The sequence below is a fragment of the Aythya ferina genome (genome assembly GCF_964211825.1).
Source record: "Aythya ferina genome assembly, chromosome: 1".
In the NCBI taxonomy this organism is placed as follows: domain Eukaryota; kingdom Metazoa; phylum Chordata; class Aves; order Anseriformes; family Anatidae; genus Aythya; species Aythya ferina.
This window is the reverse complement of record NC_140296.1, coordinates 124,577,702-124,597,295: the sequence shown is the minus strand read 5'-3', so window position 1 is coordinate 124,597,295 and position 19,594 is coordinate 124,577,702. Positions and strand designations below refer to the sequence as shown.

The following is a 19,594-nucleotide window of genomic DNA, read 5'->3' as shown; positions in this document are numbered from 1 at the left end:
TCAGACCCCCTGGAGACCCCTCTCACATCTGAGCAGGCTCCCCACTTCCCTCTGCATGGCTTGCTGGTGTTGCTTGCTCACCACTGCCCACGTGGCCCTTGTGATAAGGCTCTGAGGGCAAGGTTTCCTCCAGGTCTAAACACAGCACGTGAGGAAGGAGTTAACGTAGACACTCAGCTTTCTATTTCAGCTGCTTTATTTCTAACGTTTAAGGGTTTCTGGGGCCTATGTCCTCCAACCCTCCATCTGGGAAACAAGTTTAAACTGCAAAACTCCTGATGAGACTGGGGAGAGAGACCCAGACAGGTTTCCCCCACACCCACCCTGCCTCCCCCCACCCCGTGGCCCTCTCCCTGGGCTGTCTTCTGCTCGGTCCCCGGCCACCCCCCGTCCCCCCTCAGCGGCAGCTGTGCACCTCCACCCGGTGCCGGCACTGCTTGCAGTTGACGGAGCAGCACCAGCGAAACTTGCAGCTGCAGCGCTCCACCACCTCGGCCTGCGTGGTGTGGAAGCCCCTGCCACAGCACAGGAGCTCGCAGCCATCCATGGCCGGGGATGTCCGGTTGCACTGGCGGCCAGAGGTACCAAAGACCCCGCGCCGGGGGTCCCGGTCACAGAAGTCTGGGCTGGCCAAGAGGTAGACCAGGTCGTGAGCTGTGTAGGGCTTGAAGCGAGAGCTCTTGGGCACCAGCAGCTTGCGGGAACCCACCCGCTGTGGGTGAACCTCAGTCGCCCCCTCGAACTTCTCCTTCAGGACGTTGCCCACCTTGCGGAAGGGGGGCATGACCCTCCAGCAGGTACGCACCTCGCAGGAGCCTGACACGCCGTGGCACTTGCATTCCACCTTCATGTGGGCCAGGAGTGCCTGGGGAGCAGAAGGTGTCTGCCAGCCAGATTTGGGACACGATGTGGGGCACTTGCCCCGTGCCTGTGAGCCCCAGGCAGCCTCCATTCCCTCCCAGCCTTCCCATATGGGGCCTGGCAGGGGGCTTCGGGAAGGGGTGTTCAGCTGGAGGGCAGCATCAACCAGAGGGATTGTAAGGGAAGGGGAGAAAGGGGGAGGCAAGGCAAGGCAAAGCAAGGCAGCAGGACACAGACCTGCTCTGTGAGCTTGGGGCTGCCCCAAACTGCTACTCTGGATAAGGGGCTAGAGCAAGCTCTGCCCAGCCAAGGAGAAAGCCCCAGAAACTGGGCTTGAGTCCCAGCTCTTGTTCCTGCCCTTACCTTCCTCCCCGCCTCGTTATTGTGCAGGTTCATGAGAGCTCGGCTGGAAGAGATGCCGCGGCTCCTCTCGGGATTGTCTACAAAGGCTTGAGAAAAGGCAATCCCATATGACAGGTTATCAGAGCAGCCTGACCACTGGAAACCTGCAGAGGGAAAGCAGCCGTGAGATGAAAAGTGAGAGGCTCTGGGAGGAGCTCCAGAAGGGGGCTGTGAAGCAAAATGAGGTCTCACTTCCCCTGGTGAGGGCCTCCCCAATGGATCTTATCCTCTGCCACCTCAACTCTGCTCCTGGCCTCCTCCATTACCTTCAGGGCTGACTCCTCGGATTTTGCGGTCGCAGCCACACTTCTCCAGCTCCCCACGGCTGCAGGCGCGAGTCACGGCAAAGGCAACACCCGCGGAGGAGATGGCATGGATGAAGGCGGATTCCCGCGTGCCTGCAGCGGGGTGAGAAAAGGCAGAGCTCTGCTGAGTTCGGTGCTCTCCCTTGTGGAGAGGGGGAAGGAATTGGTGGGATGCAGCAGGGGAGGGAGGCTGTAAGTGCAGGCAGGATCAATACATTCAGCTGAAGACTGCTTAGGAGAAATCACAATCAGGATGTTCACCCAGCACTGTGGTTCCTAAGACCTGAAGCCAGCCTGCAGCACCCCCAGCTCCTCGGCCTTGTGTCCCATTGATGAAGAGAAGTCAGCAGCCCTGCTGCCCAGAGGCAGCTAAAAGGGGAGCCTGGGGGTGGGAAGCCACAGAAACCCTGTTTATTGCTCCCTTTATGTGAATCATGTGCAAAACCTGTGCAGACTGGTTTTGGAGACATAGGCAGAGCCTTTTTCCTGGCCTGAAACAAAAAGGGACTGTGACCTTGAAGCAAAAGGCTCGATTTGATCTGATATTCATGGGGGATGATGGCAGGGGTTAGGGGCAAGATCTGCCAGCCTGCAGAGCTGATACCCAGCACGGTCCAGATGGGACCTAAAAGCCAGGCCTGGCCAAATGGCAAAATTTAGGTAGAATATTAATATTTGCAGTAGCACATGCATGCCATTCCAAAATTGCTGTGTTAGCAGCTATGTTAGCATGTGAAGGAAGCCACACCAAGCCACCCTGCATACTGAAGGGACCCCATGCCAACCCTTCTGGCTCAGCCTTCTGCCCCTGCTGACCTTGGATGGCGACTTTGCCGAAGACTTGCAGCCCCTGCAGGGTGGAGCAGTTCCACCGGCGAGAGTGAAACTGGTACTGGCACTCCTCCACAGCCAGCTCCGCTCCTCGCTTCACCGCCTCCATGGCTTCCACCTGCCGACGGCAAACCCGTACCTGCTCTTCCACCAGCCCCGTCAGACCTGCGCAGACACCGGGGTCCCTGAGGGCCCCCCGCAGGGACGTCTGCTTGGCCAGGTGCCTGTAAGGCAGAAGAGAGTCTCAGTCACAGGTGGGCTGGAGACAGGGTCGTGCCTGCAGAGGATTACCCCTCTGTAGCTCTATTTTAGAGGAAAAATGGACAGGGAAGGGGATGTGCACCCTCTTCTCTGTGGCAAATTGGACATTTTTGCTCCCCTGCTTGCATCTCTTCCATGTCACTGCCCCTCTCCCTTCATGCTCACCAAGATGCTCCTTCTCAAATGCTTCATTTGTGTTGCCAAAGTTCCTTCTCCCACCCCTTTCTCACAGATCCGCATGTTTTCTTCACAAACAGCACCTCCCCAGGCGACTTGTCAACCTATATAGTATAAGTGCAAAGTATACTTACAGCCAGGTCACGGCAAGGACGTGCTGCATCAGGATCAGCACCATGCACAGCCACGCCATCTCCATCCTTTCCTTGGCCAAACTCCACCTTCAGCCACAAAGCAGCAGCCACCCAAATCCCTGCCAGTGACCTGAGAGACCTGGTGGCCCACAGAACCAGCTGGATGGAGCACGTTCATGCAGTGTTGTCCCCTACAGCTCTGCCAGTGCTATGGAAGAGCTTTGAATCAGGGCTCTGAGGTGGGTGCCCATCACAGGTAGCTCACGGGGCTGGGGATGGCATCAGTGCCTGAGCCCTGGTCTTTGATGTCCTGTAAGCGGGTGATCTGGTCGTCTTCCTTCGTAGGCAACTCACTTCATCAGCAGGAAGCAGCCCGAGATCCCGTTGGCAGCACACAGATCTTTCCATGCAAGAAAAGCCTCGCAGATGTTCAACCCAGAGGGTCTAGAAACTCTACGGGTGCAGGCAGCTGTTGCTAGACACATGAGCTCGTCACCGCATTGTCATCAAGCCCTGGGGAACCAGAGGCTTTCCCTGCCGTGGCAGTCCATGGGGGTAGAGAGGGGAAGACCTGCTGCTTGCCTTTTCCCCAGCCACTGTCCTTGGTGAGGCTCCCAAATCTGCCTCCTCCAGGCTGGACATTCTTCTTCCCTACCCTGCAGCCCACATAGCTACAGCAAACAGACAGAGCCCGGCAGCTTCCCAGCTCTCTTAACTCTTTCCCTGGCAGGTTTCCCTTGTATACCCCGTATCCCCCGTGTCAGGACCCCTTTCAGCCCTGCCGTCCCCCACGGCAGGAGGGACTGTCTCTGCCCTTCTCCCAGGAGGGTGTAACATGGTGGCTGCTCCTCTTCTCGGAGGGAGATGTAAGCTGTATGAACCACCCCGAGAGCAAAGGCTGCTCTTCCCTCTCTGGGCCGGGGAAGTACCGTCTGCTGTCTCTGCAAGGTGATAATCCTCACCCAGCCCTGAGGTTTCTGCTTTCCTTCTCTGAACCGTTCAAAGAGCAAAACGCTGTGGCTCTGGCCTTGTTACGGTTCATCCATCTCCTCTACATGCAGGTTAACACCTTTGCTGTGCTTGTCTGCATCTGCCTGCACAACGAGTTCTGAAAAGCATTGGGGTTTATCAGGCATCCTCCCAAACCCCAGCAATTTCTCTGCTGCGGCAGGCTTTCTGTTTCTCTGCTCATCTTCCCAGCTCCCAGCTCCGCTTTGGTCCTTGCTCCTGCTTTCTGGAGCCGGTGCTCGGCGGCGGTGGGCATGTTGGGATCTGCAGCAGCACCAGGGTGTAGCCTCCGACACACACCCCAGCAATCTGGTCTTACCTGCTGGAGGCTCAGGCAGCAGCGAGGAGCGCTGGGGGCTGCGCTGCTCGGCCCTGCAAGCTGAACCTCCGAGGGGCAGCAGCTGAGGGGCTTGGGCACGAGCCCACCTGGGAGGGCATCGTTTGTGGGCTTCTGAGACCCAGCGAGGTGAGTGAACCTGGGGAGCGAGGTGTGAGGGATGCAGTGGGGTGGCACGGACACACAGGGCAGCTCTTCTGACACACGAGGTGCAGGCAGGGCTGCCAGGCTGTGGCAGGGAGGTGGGGGGAAGGCAGCGAGAGGCTCAGGAGAGGGGAGAGGCCCCACAGAAGGTTTTAGGGATTCTTTTTGCAAAGGGTGAAGCCCCCGCTCCTCAATATATTTGCAAGTCTTTCGTGGTACAAGAGACTTGGCAGGAATTGGGGAGAAAAAAAAAAAAAAAAAAAAGAAAGAAAAAAAAAATCACAAAGAGCTGTGAGAACAAAGATCCCAGCAACTAGGAAGTGAGAAAGGGGGACTTGTTAAAAGAGAGAGACAGTGAAGCAAAGCAGAGTGAAATCAGCAGTTCGGGTGCTATTGTACCCTCCGAGGATTTACGAGCAGCAGGAAGATATATCCCTCATCGTGTCACTCCCTGAATGAGGCAGAACAAGGGGCACAGGGAGTGAGAAAGTCAAACATCAGCCGTGACAGCCAGCAGGCGGAGGTGCTGGGAGCCCGTGAGCTTCATCTGGGGCAGAAGGCAGCAGCTCTCCCGGGGAAGGACGACAGTCAGGATAGGAGCGTTCCCATGGTCCCCGCCTTCTTCCAGGTATGCTGGGACCACCAAGCAGAGACAGGACCTCAGGAAGCAGCAGAGTGCCAGATGGGCTCTGAGGAAGAGCAGACCCCCTCCCAGCCCTGCCTGGCAATGCTGGGTCTCGTGGCACCATGCCTCTACCAACAGGGATGACACTCGTGGCAAACGTGCCTTTGCCTACTGCAGGCACTGACAGCCCTTCAAGAGCTCGGTTATTTGGGGTCCCTGATGCTTGCCAGCCGTGTGAAGCTGTGCCCCTGGGCAGGGCATCTGCCCCAAAGTGCCCCCCATGGGGCCATCAGGACGCCCAGCCACTGTGCTATCTGGTGATTAAAGCCTTTGTGTGCACGCACTAGCTCTCACTTCCCATATTTCACTTCTAACTTCTGTCTGGCAATGTTGTGGGGAAGGGGGGGGGGTAATTTTCCCCGTGGAGAATTCAGCCGTGGGGGTGGCTGCGTTATCGTGGGGGCAAAGATGAAGAAATATTTGGCACGGTGACTGAGGGCATGCCTCCTCTGTTTCTAGTGCACCTGAGTATTGCGTCTTTCACAATTGCAATCGCTCTCATAGAATGTCTTTTAGCTTATCAGCCTCAAATAGCAAAGTTCATGCTCTGTGGCCAGTGCATCAGGAAGTGAGGAAGGAGGGAACATGAACTGCAGCTTGACAGATATAGAACCAGCCACGGCAGTGGGGACGGACGTGATTTGGATAAGCAAGTAGACAGAGAGCCTGCTTGGTTCTCTTGTATTTCAAGCCACTGGCAGCCCTGGTGAATGAACTGAAATCTCTGCAGTGAGCAGACAGCAAGCTCTCATGCACCCTCAGCTCTTCACCAGCAGAGAGGTAAGTGAGACAGAAGCAGTTCACTGGCAGGATGGTGTGGGAGTGTTGGGCAGGTGCTACCAAAACTGATCATAGGGCACAGGGAACCCCCTAACGCCTCTTTGGTCATCCACTGAATTGAGAATTGCGTGGCAAATCTCAGTGTGCATTCAAACACGGGCTTTCTTTGGAGTCCTCTGATACTAAGAGCGTCAGCAGCTTGCAGAGCTTGCTTGACATGGTGCCCGCAGTGGAAGTCCTCTTCCATGGGGTCCTTACAAGGTGAGGGTGGGTGAAACCTCTAGGGAGCAGGCAGTACCAGTGTGATCAGTCCTTTTGAGTTATATACTGAGGTTTGAGCCCTGGTGCCATGCACCTCATTAAAAACAAGACATCCCGAGTCCCAAGCCTTAGCTTTCATGGTTCTAATTACCACAATAATCTAATTTCATGTTTAGAAATAAAGGTGAAAAGTGGGGTTTAAATATCACCTACGTTGAGTAAAAATTATCCACATTTAAAAAAAAAAAAAAAAAAAAAAAAAAAGTACCTTCAATTTCTAAAACAAAACTGGCTGTTTTGTTGTTTTTTTATATTGAGGTCTGGCACACTCCTTGTTATTTCCTCTTGGTGTCAGATGTACTAAGCCAGCTTGTGCAGTTTGTGCTCTCTTTGGCACTGCTCTGCTCATTTGCTACCTGATGCTGTGCTTTCTTCCTGCATCTACAGGCAACCCCAGAGTGCAGTAGAGTTTAAATAACAAGTCATTCTCAGAAACACTTGCTCTGTGGCATGCTTGGCAAGACTTTTTTAGCTCTCTTTTTTTTTTTTTTTTTTTTTTTCGCCTCATTTCCCTGCCCCATGCATAACTCTACTCTGCTCTCATAAGTATGGAGGACTGTATCCTGCTCTGGGGCCTGCAACATAAGAAATAGATGGATCTGTTAGACCGAGTCCAGAGGAGGGCCACAAAAGGTGATCAGAGGGCTGGAGCACCTCTCCTATGAAGAGAGGCTGAGACAGTCAGGGTTGTTCAGACTGGAGAAGACAAGGCTCAAAGGAGACTTTATTGCAGCCTTTCAAAACATAAAGGGGGGTTATAAGAAAGACAAAGACTTTTTACCAGGGCTTGTAGTGATAGGACAAGGAGCAACAGTTTTAAATTGAAAGAGGGTGAATTTAGATTGGATATAAAGATGTAACTTTTCATGATGAGGGTGGCAATACACTGGAACAGGTTGTTCAGAGAGATTGTGGAAGTCCCATCCCTGGAAGTGTTCAAGACCAGGTTGGATGAGGCTTTGAGCAACCTGGTGTAGTGGAAGGTGTCCCAGCCCATGTCAGGGGGATTAGACTAGATGACCATTCTATGAAAAACCTGTCCCACTATGCTGTGGTCATTCATAATTTTTGTGGTGCTAGGCAGCAGTGGCTCAGGTAAGGTATTGTGAGAAGACGCCTAAGACTAGGCAGAGAGATCTCAACTCATCTCATCATCTCATCTCATCCCAAGGCCTTCCTGTTTCAGCCCCTGTAAGGAAGTACAGCTATGGTTTCCCACCCTCCGAAATGTAAAGTCCCACAGGTTTGGCATGTCCTGTGGGATCTGCTTGCCTAGCAGCTGTTTTTCTACCTCTGATGTGCTCACCTTGGGCCTGACCTGTGGCTTGTCCCCTGCTGGTGCCATGAGGCCATCAGGAGCACCCCAGACCAGCCATGGCCCTTGGGCAGCTTCCTAAGCACTTGGACGAGGCAACGTGGCTGGCTGTAGTCCATGCAGGGTGGTCACAAGAGGGTGTATGTGGGAGGGGAGCGTGACATGTTCTCTTTAACTGGTTTTCAGGTTGTTTACCAGCATGGTGTTCTTCTCTCCCCTCATACATCATCAGCAGTCAACATTGCCTCCGTTTCACACTTCTACCACCACCTCTTCCTCCCTTGACACTGCCTTCCCTTCGTTTTAGTTTCTTCATCTCCTTCTCCCTTGCAGAATTTGCTTAGTGTGTGTGTACATGCACGTGTCCATGTTGTTCCTCCTGTCCCCTTCCCGGAGCAAGAACACCACCAACAAATTCAATTTCTGCCTGAAGCCATGACAGGAAGAGGTATCTGCTTTGATGGCATCGGCAGTTTGAATTACTCTTTTCTGTCTCCACTGGGGAAAAGGTCCTTCAAGGTTCGTACTGATCTACACTAAAAGGTGAAAAGATGCTTACTCCTCCTCATGGGCCACTTAAAGTCAGTTGCCAAATAGGAAGCTCCTTCAGGATTTCAAGACAGCATCTCATCACAAGGAATATTATTTCTGTAGAAGAACATTGGAGTCAAAATATCTATTTGGTTGCTCTTCTTCTAGTGCTAGTTCAAGTTGTGGTACCATTCCCTGTGTAGGCACAGCTGACGACTTGAGACCTCTCAGCAGCATTTTTGTAGAGCTTGAGGTTCTTTTGGAAATAGCCACAATGAATGCTGCCAGTGGCTTTGAACATTAACTGACGTGGATAACTGAACCAGTTTCAGCCCCCCTGCTACCAGCCTGCTTTATCAGGAGATTTCCTCATCAGTGATGAGCAGTCAAAACTGTACCTTCAGAGCTCTGCAGAGAAGTGCTCTGCCCCCACAGCTTCCTCTTTCCAAAGACCGTGTACAAACACATCTTAAGTTGGGTCTTTGACATCTCAATTACAGTATCTATTACATCAGATTTGAGACTATCACCTTATTTTTAATAACACCATCATTAGCCTCTAGTAAAACTCAGCTCAAGGATTCTTGCTTCTGTGTTTCCATCCACCCACAAAAAAGAAACCAATTCACCTGAAAGAAAAAAAAAAAAAGTTTATTTTTCACTCCCAGTGATCTTTGCTATCAGTTCAGAACTCTACTATCTGGTGTCTCAGAGGCTTAAGGGCTAATACATAAGGAAAGACCACTCAGAAAAAGGAAAAGGTGAAGGTGAGTAGAAAATTAAACAGATTTATTGCCCCGGTGTTCATGTCAGGAAAGTCTGGAAGATTTCCACAGCAGAAACAATCTTTAAGGGGAAATTCATCAAAGGACTGCCTCTGATGAAAATGCTGTTATGAAGGGTTATAAAGCAGCAAGATTAAGTAAGCACTTATTAAATCTCTGGCTCTTATCCCAGTGGTCCTAAAACAACTTAAGTATGAAAGAAGTGACTATCTGTGGTGCTCACTAACAGGCACAATTTGAGGAAAGGCTTTTGGGAGATTTTACACCAGGGAGCCTGATATCTGTGCTGAACACAATTAGTAGAAGCGATAGAAGAAGGGGAAAAAAATCAATTGGCATGCAGTCACATCTAATTACTCGGGAAGAGTCAACATGGCTTTTGTAAAGAGATGCTGTGCCTCACCATCCTACTGGAATACTGTGAAGGAGTCGACAAGCACATGAACAGTGGCCTGTGTGGGTTTCCAAAAGGCTTTCAAAAAGGCTCTCATGAATGGTGCTTAAAGAAATTTAGAGAAAAGATTCCTATTTGGATAAAAAGTTGGTACAAGACAGGACAGAGAATGGGGGTGGATGGTCAGTTTTTGCAATGGAGTTATAAGACACCCATGCTGGGGCTTGGGCTGTTTGATTTATTCATGAAGGATGAATAATGAAAAAACAAATCTGTTGGAGACATAAAATTATTCAAGTTAGAAAAGATGAGAGTGGCTGAGAAGAACCGCAGAGATTAGAAAAAGAGTGAGTGACTGGCCTTAAAATAACAGCTGAAATTTCATCTAGCTAAGTGATGAGAAAAAAACAATCTGAACCTACCATTACTCCTTGTGAATGAGTTCTATGCCTACTCAGCTCAGTGCATACATATCTTCAACACTCCGTCTGTACAGCTTGAGCCCCTCACCACAAGGCTTACAACGGCTGTAGAAGAGGAGGAAAAGTTCTGAGAATGGGCAACAAGGACATTCAAAGTTACAGAACAGATCCTCAGAACAGAGGAGCAACTGAGAAGCTAAGACCCTTTAGCCTCAAAAAAAAAAAAGTCGCTGAGGGAAAGTATGGTAGAAGCCTGTAAAATCATCAAGGTGAAAGTAAATAGGAATGTTTTATTCCACTGTCTCTCCCAGTACTAAAACTAGGAACTGAATCTAGCTGGTGGTGATTTAAAGTGGGTATAAGGAGATAGTTCTTCACATGTGATGTAATTAATCTGTGGAAAACCTTGGCACTGCTGTCACTGGATGTTGTCGATGGTAAATTTTATATGGATTCAAAAAGCAATTGGAAAAAATAATAAAAGATCCCTGAGGACTATTAAATATAAATATGTCACCTCTGGCTCAGGAAATCCCTGGGCCACAGTTTGTTGGAAACAGAAAGAGAACTTGAAGGAGTATCATTGCATAATTGTACTGTTCTTACATTATTCCTTCGTCAGCCATGATCTGAGCTGGAGTATTAGTTGTAGATAAACCACTGCTCTCACACAGTATGGACCATACTTACAGACTGTATTCTCTAGAGGTGTTTATTAAATACCAACTGACAAAAATAGGCTGTCTATCTAGACAAGTCACCTTCATCTGACAGCCGGATGGTCTGGGCACGCGTTGGAGAAGGTCATGTTTTCTCACAGAGCTTGAGTCTCACTCAATTTGTCTCAGTCAAGATGAAGGTACTCTCCAATCTGTTCAATCTGGAGTCATTGCAGGGTTTTGGCTGTATCAAAAGCTGGCATATCTCCCTGTAGTTTCTCTTTTTGAGGCATCTAATCATTTCACTTGAAACCAACAACATTCTTAGAATCATAGAATCATTAAGGTTGGAAAAGACCTTCAAGATCATCTGGTCCAACCATCACCCTACCACCAATGTCACCCACTAAACCATGCCCTTAAGCACCAGGTCCAACCTTTCCTTGAACATCTCCAGTTTGTTTTGCTGGATCATTCTATGTTTTAAACTTAAGCAAATCTTCACACAAAGTTGTCATTCATTTTTAAAGGAGGAAAGCCATTCAAATGTATCCTGACAAACCAGCAGAAGTTTCTGTAAGAAAACTGGCTTGGCGGTGGACCTTCCCAATGACACAAAAGGATGGGCAAATTGATTACTCTCTGCTCTTTATCCCCATTCTCTCATAGTTGAGTTCCACTTTCATTGTCTAATATAGTTACCACAATGAGACTGTTGACTCAGTTCCCACCTATGAAACCAGCATGCACTTCCTCTGTTTTTAATAGATACTCCCTCTGGACCTGTGCATCACCCTACAATACCAACCACAAGGTCTGACATGCCTGTCAAGTTGCTGAGGAGCTTCCTCTTACAGTAATATCCAACTTAGGCAAAATTTTTCTCTTTTCTCCTGCTGGTATGGGGAGTCTGTTATTATGTCACCTGGAGCCTTCTCTTCTCTCAGTTGAATTAGCCCAGTTCCCTTAGCATCTCTTCACTGGGCAAATGTTCCAGCCCCCAGATCTTTTTGGTGGCCTTCCACTGGACTTAGTCTAGTTGATCAATGTTTGTCAGGGCAGTGCTACCACTAGAACCTAGAGTGGTTACCAGCCTCACACTAAGTAGGAGTCATGGACATGACTCCTGGTGAGGGGCCTGGAGAACAAGTCCTACGAGGAGCAGCTGAGGGAGCTGGGCTTGTTCAGCCTGGAGAAGAGGAGGCTCAGGGGCGACCTTATCGCTCTCTATAGGTACCTCAAGGGAGGCTGTAGCGAGGTGGGGGTTGGCCTGTTCTCCCACGTGCCTGGTGACAGGACGAGGGGGAATGGGCTTAAGTTGAGCCAGGGAAGTTTTAGGTTAGATGTTAGGAAGAACTTCTTCACTGAAAGGGTTGTGAGGCACTGGAACAGGCTGCCCAGGGAAGTGGTGGAGTCACCATCCCTGGAAGTCTTTAAAAGACGTTTAGATGTAGAGCTTAGGGATATGGTTTAGTGGGGACTGCTAGCGTTAGGTCAGAGGTTGGACTCGATGATCTTGAGGTCTCTTCCAACCTAGAAAATTCTGTGATTCTGTCTCATTTGCACTCAAATCTCTAGAAAAACAAGTCAGGTTTCTAGAAGATTTCCTTGGCCCTACACATCAATCCATTGAAGTTTATCAATGGTGGTCCAGCCCTTAGCTGGGACTCAGACTTTTATGGGTTGTTTCACCTACAAAAGGGAGCTAGGGTGGAGTCAAGTCTAATTATAGCATCATTCTTTTTATCTGCAATGGTGTACAAAGTCCTGTTTCTCTGATACAAAACTACCATGCACTTTTTATTCTCTTCTAATTTCCTTACAGCCAGCATTTTTGCTTCAAAATTCTTGCTCTCTTCCTTCCTTCCTTCCTTCCTTCCTTCCTTCCTTCCTTCCTTCCTTCCTTCCAACCAACCAACCAACCTTTCCCTATTTCTTTTCTTCCTTCCTTCCTTCCTTCCTTCCTTCCTTCCTTCCTTCCTTCCTTCCTTCCTTCCTTCCTTCCTTCCTTCCTTCCTTCCTTCCTTCCTTCCTTCCTTCCTTCCTTTCTCTCTCTCTCTCTTTTTCTCTCTTTCTCTCTTTCTCTCTCTTTTTCTTTCTCTCTTTCTCTATTTCTCTCTTCCTTCCCCCCCACCCCGCCTACCCTGAGCTGCCTTAACTACTTTCTCTGTGTGCTCTTATGTTGTCCCTTTCTTGCATGCATGTGCTCACAGCAGCAATCAAAACAATGTGTATTTTCTGGGAAGTGCATATCCTATACAACAGTTACCTTCTCTGGCTTCTTCTGCTGTTTAACCACTCATTTTTCTACTGTACATTTTTCTTCATCTTTCAATTTTTTTGCAAAGTCTTGCAATAGAAGCCACCGTGGTGGGATTTTGACCTTTCAAGAGATTTCCCTTTCTAACTTGAACTCTTATTTCTTGGTTTTCTGCTCTGCCCAGGAATTGTGCTGACATTGAATAACTGGAAATGACCTTTCATCACATCAACATCCCCGTAACCACTGGAAAGAATAAGTGAACTAGAGGTAGAAGCTGACTACATTACCATCCCTGCCTGATGACCATTGACCAACAATCCAAAGCAGTGCCAGTCAAGAGAGAGAGATGTGCCCATCTACCTCCCAGTTGCAGATGAGTGGAATGCCCTACCCAGAGCTTCCTCAAGGGGAATGACTTTGCTTGGTGCTTTTCTTTGGACCTTCTTAACTCACCAGCTGCCTCAGCCATCTCATTGAGATCCTCCACTCATCCCTGGGCATGTTAGCCAACAACTCATCTCAGATGTGCAAGGATTACAAATACCAGCACTACCTCCTGCTGCCTGGCTACGTCCTGATATTCATTACAGGTTTGGTACTGAATGTGGTGGCTCTGTGGATACTTGTTCGCTGCCTGCGCCTGAAGTCTGTAGTGATGATCTACATGTTCAACCTGGCTGTGAGCGACCTCACCTTCACGCTCCCTCTGCCACTGCGACTCTACTACTATACCAACCACGAGTGGCCCTTTGGTGAGATCCTCTGCCAGGTCTCTGGCTCTGTCTTCCAGATCAACATGTATGGTAGCTGCATCTTCCTCATGTGCATCAACCTGGATCGCTATGTCGCCATTGTACATCCACTTCGCTGGCGGCATCTGCGGCGCCCCAAGGTGGCCAGGCTCCTGTGCCTTGTTGTCTGGGTAGTGATTCTCATGGGCTCCATCCCCACAGCCATATACCACAAGCAAAACCACTGTGTGTTGGAGAACCAGACCACATATCTGTGTTTTGAAAGCTTTAGTGACAACATGTGGCAGAACAACCTCTTCCCCCTAGTTGTACTGGCTGAAATCCTGGGTTTTCTCCTGCCTCTGAGCTCTGTGACATACTGCTCAATTCAGATTTTTCGGGAGCTCTGCCAGGCCAGCCAGACAAGGACCCTGCGACAGCAGAAGACAGTCCGTCTCCTCGTGGTCAATCTGGTCATCTTCATCATCTGCTTTGTGCCCTACAACACTACCTTGGCAGTATACGGGTTGCTAAAGGCCAAGGTGATTAATGTACGACCAGAAACACAGTCCTCTGTGCGCGACGTGTTAATTAGGACGATGTTGTTGGCCAGTATGAACTGCACTCTGGACCCCCTGATCTACTACTTTAGCACTGAAGGTTTCCGTAACACCTTTAAGAAACTGCGACAGGGACAAACCTGGGACTCAGATACAGGGATGCTTAAGAGTCAGGTTGTGGAGCAAAAGTCAGCCCAAAACCATGCTGCCACAAAAACAAAACAGTTCCCATCTAAAAATGTTATCTGTCCCAATGAACCTTTGCCAACTCTTCCTACTGCAGTATTTTTGAATGACCCTATTGAGGACTCAGAAATATAACCACAGGAAGGTCATAGCATTACTGAGTTGCAGAGTGGCCCATTCAATAATTAAAGCAAGACGGTGGAAAGCAGCCCAAGGTAACTTAGCAAACTGTTTGAGGGAGCACAGCAGGCTGTATGTGGGTGAATGTGACGGTTCAAAGCTGAAGGATGAAAGGATGTTTTTGAATAAACAGATACATTGGTGACATGGTCCCACCTGACTCTGTTGGTACAGGAAGCATAGTGGGGAACGAGTACTTGAAAAAAGTCTGCTGTGTCTAGGTCTGGTTCCTGTGATAAGCTGATCCTGCCTGAGCACCTCCTTGATGCACTGTAACAATAAGCAATTTTGAGAATAATCAGAACACAGATACAGTACTCATTGCTGACAGGGTGAATTTAATAGTAAATATTGAGGGAAAGTTTTTGTTTTGTTTTGTTTTCTTGTTTTTTAGATGCCTCAGATACAGTCCTAAGTCCAGCGTGGGGCACCTAAATAAATGTCTTAATTTTCCAAAAGAGTTGAAGCATTTAGCAACTCTTGTTAGAGTCAAAGAGAATAGCTGAATATTTAGTACTCTCACAGAAAATAGGTTACTAATTGTAGAGCAAGTCATAGACCTTAGCAAAACTACGTTTAGGAGGTACATTAAATGTGCTTGTGCAGCTGCACACACACACATGCAGCACAATGGCTATACAATTACATTAAGTGAAACAGCTTGGGAAACACTAGCACACTTGAGAATACACTCAGCATTCATAATGGCCCCAGGAAAAAAAAAAAAAAAAGAGAGAGAGAGAGAGAGGGAATACCAATACCGTGGTCATTTCTGAAGATCTCACTGACGTTAGTGCTTTGCACTTTCTTGTCACTTGGCCTCAGGCTGATTGATTTCAGCTCTGGGTGATTTTCACTGTCAAAGCGAAATGATGTCACGGAATGAGGCCACAGTGAAATACATTTGCTTGCACTGTTTGTACAAGCTTTCCAGACTGCACTGTATGCTAAAGCCCTATAAATCTGCCCAGAAGCGAGAGATGCAGCTGTGCACCAGTAATGCCAAAAAAAAACAACCAACCTGCTATTCACTCCTGCTAGTGACCGAGGGTTGCCTTCCCATTTGCACTGCAACTGAGCCTCTCTTTGGATCCCAGCAGGACCCAGGTCACCCCAAAGTGGGTCCATTGCAGTATATGTGAAGTTGGTTGGTTTTTGTTTGGTTGGTTTTGTTTTTTGAAAGAGTTGAAGGAATGGTAAGGGAAGTTGATGAGAAATGTTGTTTGGGGTAAAGTCCATGTTCTTAGACTACCTTCTGCATTAGCAATGAATCACATTTCAAATCCCTACCTTGTGAGTACTGGGGGGAAAAAGGTATTGCGATGCATCAAGATTTCGTGTTACAATACAGTTTAGGAGACAGAGAGATTTAGATCCCTCTTTTCAATCTCCCTTGTTACTACAGATGCCTCCAGAAAGAAGTCTAGATGCTCAGCCTCTCCACAGAGACACTTGTCTCACGGGTTGACCTGGGAGATATATGTCCTGGGCAAGTCAGCTGCACTGCCTTTCTTATCACATGCATCACCAGAATCTAGCCCTGCAGATGAAGGACATTTAATGGTGTCTGAGAGATGCAGTGAGAGAGATGGAGTAGGGCTAGAGGGGCCGCAGGTACTTCTGTTTTCAAAATTGAGGACTGTCATGTGAATGTGAATCACTTGTGACACGGTGTAGCTGTAGAGGTCTGTGTGTTTATCATCTGGTAGGTTTGATTTTACTCCTTTGTTTTGGGATTTATGGGCTAGTGGAGTGGTATTACAGCAAATTTCCTTGTCCCTCTTCTCATTCTTTCTCCCCTCCCCAGATCGCCATGCACCCAAGCATCAACACAATGCCTTTGCTGCTACATTTCCTACCCTGCCTGGAAAAGCTGACTTTTTCTTTCCTTTTAGCTTGGCTAGATCACTGCTGAAGATTCACAGAAAGATTTGGGTGGGAAGGGAGCTCTGGAGGCCCCTACCCCAACTCCCTGCCCTCAGCAGGTGGCAGGGAACATCAAGGGCTGGCTGCTCCCAGAGGAAGGGAGTTGAGAGCCCGGTGTGCTCTCAGGCAGAGGACCAGCCCTCACTGGCAAAGGCCCCGTGGCACAGCACCCAGGCGAGGTGTGCAGGGCGTGTACGATGAGAGCAGCTGAGCTCAGCTGAGAAGCCAGGTTGTCAGATTGCCCGCGGTGACGAGGCAAGTCCAAGGTCACACCAGGAAGTCGAGGCGGTGAGTCAGCTTCGGGACCGGGTCTGGAGGCAGTCACCAGGGCCAGACACAGGCTGGTGACTGCCAGAAAAGTGCACAGTGATAAAGCAGGTCTTGGGTCAAGCCTGGGAGCCTATCGATGGGTCTGGATCAGCACGGTACGTGGCCAGGCACAAGCAAGGCTGCAATTACAGCTCAGGCAGGAGCCCTGGGCAAGAGCACGAGTTTAAAAGCACCTCAGGACAGGAGCTCCAGTTTCCCTGGCTGAGGCTCCCAGCAGAGCTTTTCAGGAGCCCTCCCCAAAATCACCAGAGGGAAGGTGTCTCTGACTTTGCTCTCTTGCTAATAGCACCCTGCATGTGGGAAGCATCAGGGAAAGCACCAAGGGTGGTGCTCCCTGGACACCAGCGCACATTCCTGGCAACACAGGAGACCTCTGGGATGGATGCACGTACACCATCCTAGCACAGGTACCTCCAGGGCATACTTCTGCAGCTGTCATCCTCACAGAGGCACCAAACTCCCCAGAGCTGGGGTGAACAGGGATCGTTCAAGGGCCTGCAAGTTTGCCAAATATGAATGAATCTGTCAGGCAAACACCGCTCCTCTGAAAGGAGCTGCTCCCCTGCCAGAGGTAAAGCATGCTCCCAAAACACAGAGCTTCTCAAAAAGAACATGAGAAAACATCATCTTTTCTTGTAGTTTTATTCTTAAAAATAGCGAAACTATTTTTACCTGGAACATTTTATAAATATACCACCTCCAGCAGAGGAAATTTTAGCTCAAATATTTTGACAAAATTATAAATAACTGAAAAGCTGATCTCTTAATGGAACTCATCAAACAACTTAGCAATAAAGAGTGTTGCTGGCCACACTACATGCAGTGGGAAAGTTTCTGAATTTGGGTTTTTAAAGGCTTTCCATTATTGTTATATATAGTCAATGGTGTGCCCAGTGTAGGTTGCTGGCTTTTGTCCTCTGGGTTTTAAACCATTTCTAGCTTGCATGAGTTTTGTTTCATTTTTGAGAATTCTAGTCAAGTTTAATCACTTTGGATTCTGGAGGGGATTTGGGTTATTATTCTCTGCCAGAGAGAGTGCGTGTTAACTAGTTTTGTTTCTTTTTTTTTTTTTTTCTTTTTTTTCCCCTGCATTTTTGCCTTTGTTTGCCTGAAGTTTTTATTTCATCATGGGGTGATAAGCAAGAGAACATGCATGTACTGTCTTCAAGGGAAATGAGTCACTAGCCCTATATTGCTTTATAACTTAATGAGTACATATAAAACAAACAAATCTAAAAGACCCAGGGTATGATGGTGCCCATTTCACCCATTTTGAAAAAGCTTTTGGCACAATACTGATTGCCACGAAACAGAACAACTATAAAGCATGTGTTTAAAACAACAGAAACAAACAAAACCCACAGAACAAAAGTATTCAAGAAAGAAAAATGGGAAAGTAAGTTCACCAGAGACTTTTCAGCCTATGCAAGTGACCCTCTATGTCCTATTGCAATAATTCTTTAATAAGTATTCTTGCTAAGTATGTCAGGGGAAAAAAAGCTGCCATTCATTACTCTCCTGCACTTTGTGTCATTTGCAGATGTGCACATAAAACAAATGTCTTCTTATCAAGTAAGACTAAACAAGTGAAAGGTCAGAGAGATGGCAAATGAGCACAGAATGCTTATTCTGTGTGGATCAGCCAGGTTATCTGCAAAAGTCTTAAGTACATGAGGATTTCAAATCTCTTGATTTCCAGAACAGACATCCACTTTTGGAAATGGCTCCTTGCTTGGACAATTTAGAAACATGTTGTTATTACTATTAATAATGATGCGAAATAAATTTTATGCTTTCTAGAAATCCAAAGACAATCTGGGTTCTGCAAGTCCACTTGGAAAATGGAAAAAAAAAAAAAAAAAAAAAAAAAAAAAAGCCCGAGAACAAGCCAGACTTAATCTTAAAATTGTTTTTATTACTGCTTGTATTCTTTCCACCACATACTAGCTGTGTGTGCCTCCCACCACTTGGAGTATTCCTCCAACAAAATACATATGCCGTATTACAAATGTCCTTGGCAAGTTAAGCTGTCCCTGCATTGGGCTTGTGTTCTTTTCCCCAGCACTCCAGTCTCTGGGATTTGAAACAATTGTCCTCCAGAGGTCCTTCCAACCTAAATAATTTTATCATTCTCTGCTCCTGTGTTTTAGATGCTGATTTGCTATCCCAAGCATTTTTCAGTGTTGCACAGAGAAGTGTTAAAGAGAGAAACCCTCACCCCATCACCAAACCCTGCCAAATCCTGGTTAAAGGCTTCACAGTATAGTGACATTTGGTGATGTCTGGTGCTACTTTAGTATCACCCACTCTTAGAGATTTTCTTGCTTGGATCATACTCTGCTGACATCCTGACTGACTTCCAGCTGCAGCTGTAGCCCTTGTCTCTGCAGCTGAGAATCACTAGTTAGCCTAAGCCTCATGTTTCATTAATTTCTTTTGAAGCCTTTCTTTAAAATTTGTGTATTCTGCAGTGCTGACAGAATTTCAGCAGAGGCCTGGCCACTGCTGTGCTGATAGCACTGTACATCCTGCTGACCGAAACCATCTCAGGGCTTCCTTGTGTTTTCCCACTTTTCCCTGTCATCCGCTGCCTCTTCTCTTACAGTGCAAGAGATCTTTGAGTGTGAATTTTTGAGCGTGAATTTTTGAGCATTTGTTTGCCTTGCCCAGCATCTTGCCCAATGGGATAGTGGTCTCTAAGGACTTCTGGATAAGATGAGAAAAAATAGCACAATTATCACGGAAAAAACGTGCTATGCTGCTAGTTTTATCAGAGGGTAATCGGAATGGATGTGCTAAAGCCCAAGATGGTTATCCGTGCTTTAACCTATTTAACTCAGGTAGTGACAGTGGCAAGGGAATGGTGAGCTAGCCTTCTGTGTGAGCCGTAACACCTCCCTGCTCTGCAAATGCTTGCCTCTGAAGAGCAGGCAGTCATTCTCCACTTCGGTCCCTGAAATGCGAGGGAACAAGAAAGCGCTTTCCTCCGGGGGGCAGGGGCGGAGGGGAAGGATCAAACCTTCCACCACAAAGTGGTGATGAAAAGACCTCTTCTGAGAGGTTTAA

General features: G+C 48.1%; 2 protein-coding genes across 3 annotated transcripts; one reads left to right on the top strand and one right to left on the bottom strand.

Moving 5' to 3' along the window:
* Positions 1–100: 100 nt before the first annotated feature.
* On the bottom strand, positions 101–2,615 carry LOC311425696 (protein Wnt-4-like). Its single transcript, XM_084501629.1, has 4 exons — positions 2,385–2,615; positions 1,530–1,661; positions 1,225–1,367; positions 101–865 (listed from the first exon to the last, which is right to left on the bottom strand). The coding sequence occupies exons 1-4, from the start codon at positions 2,506–2,508 to the stop codon at positions 398–400; spliced, it is 867 nt and encodes a 288-aa protein (XP_084357755.1). The 5' UTR covers positions 2,509–2,615; the 3' UTR covers positions 101–397.
* Positions 2,541–14,417, top strand: LPAR5 (lysophosphatidic acid receptor 5). Of its 2 annotated transcripts, none has more exons than XM_084501606.1 (3): positions 2,541–5,088; positions 5,662–5,925; positions 12,797–14,417. In XM_084501606.1, exon 3 carries the CDS (start codon positions 13,115–13,117, stop codon positions 14,225–14,227), a length of 1,113 nt encoding a protein of 370 aa, XP_084357732.1. In that variant the 5' UTR covers positions 2,541–5,088; positions 5,662–5,925; positions 12,797–13,114; the 3' UTR covers positions 14,228–14,417. The 2 variants fall into 2 exon arrangements, with proteins under 2 accessions (XP_084357732.1, XP_084357733.1); XM_084501607.1 differs by having other exon boundaries at positions 5,650–5,925.
* The last annotated feature ends 5,177 nt before the right edge of the window (positions 14,418–19,594 follow it).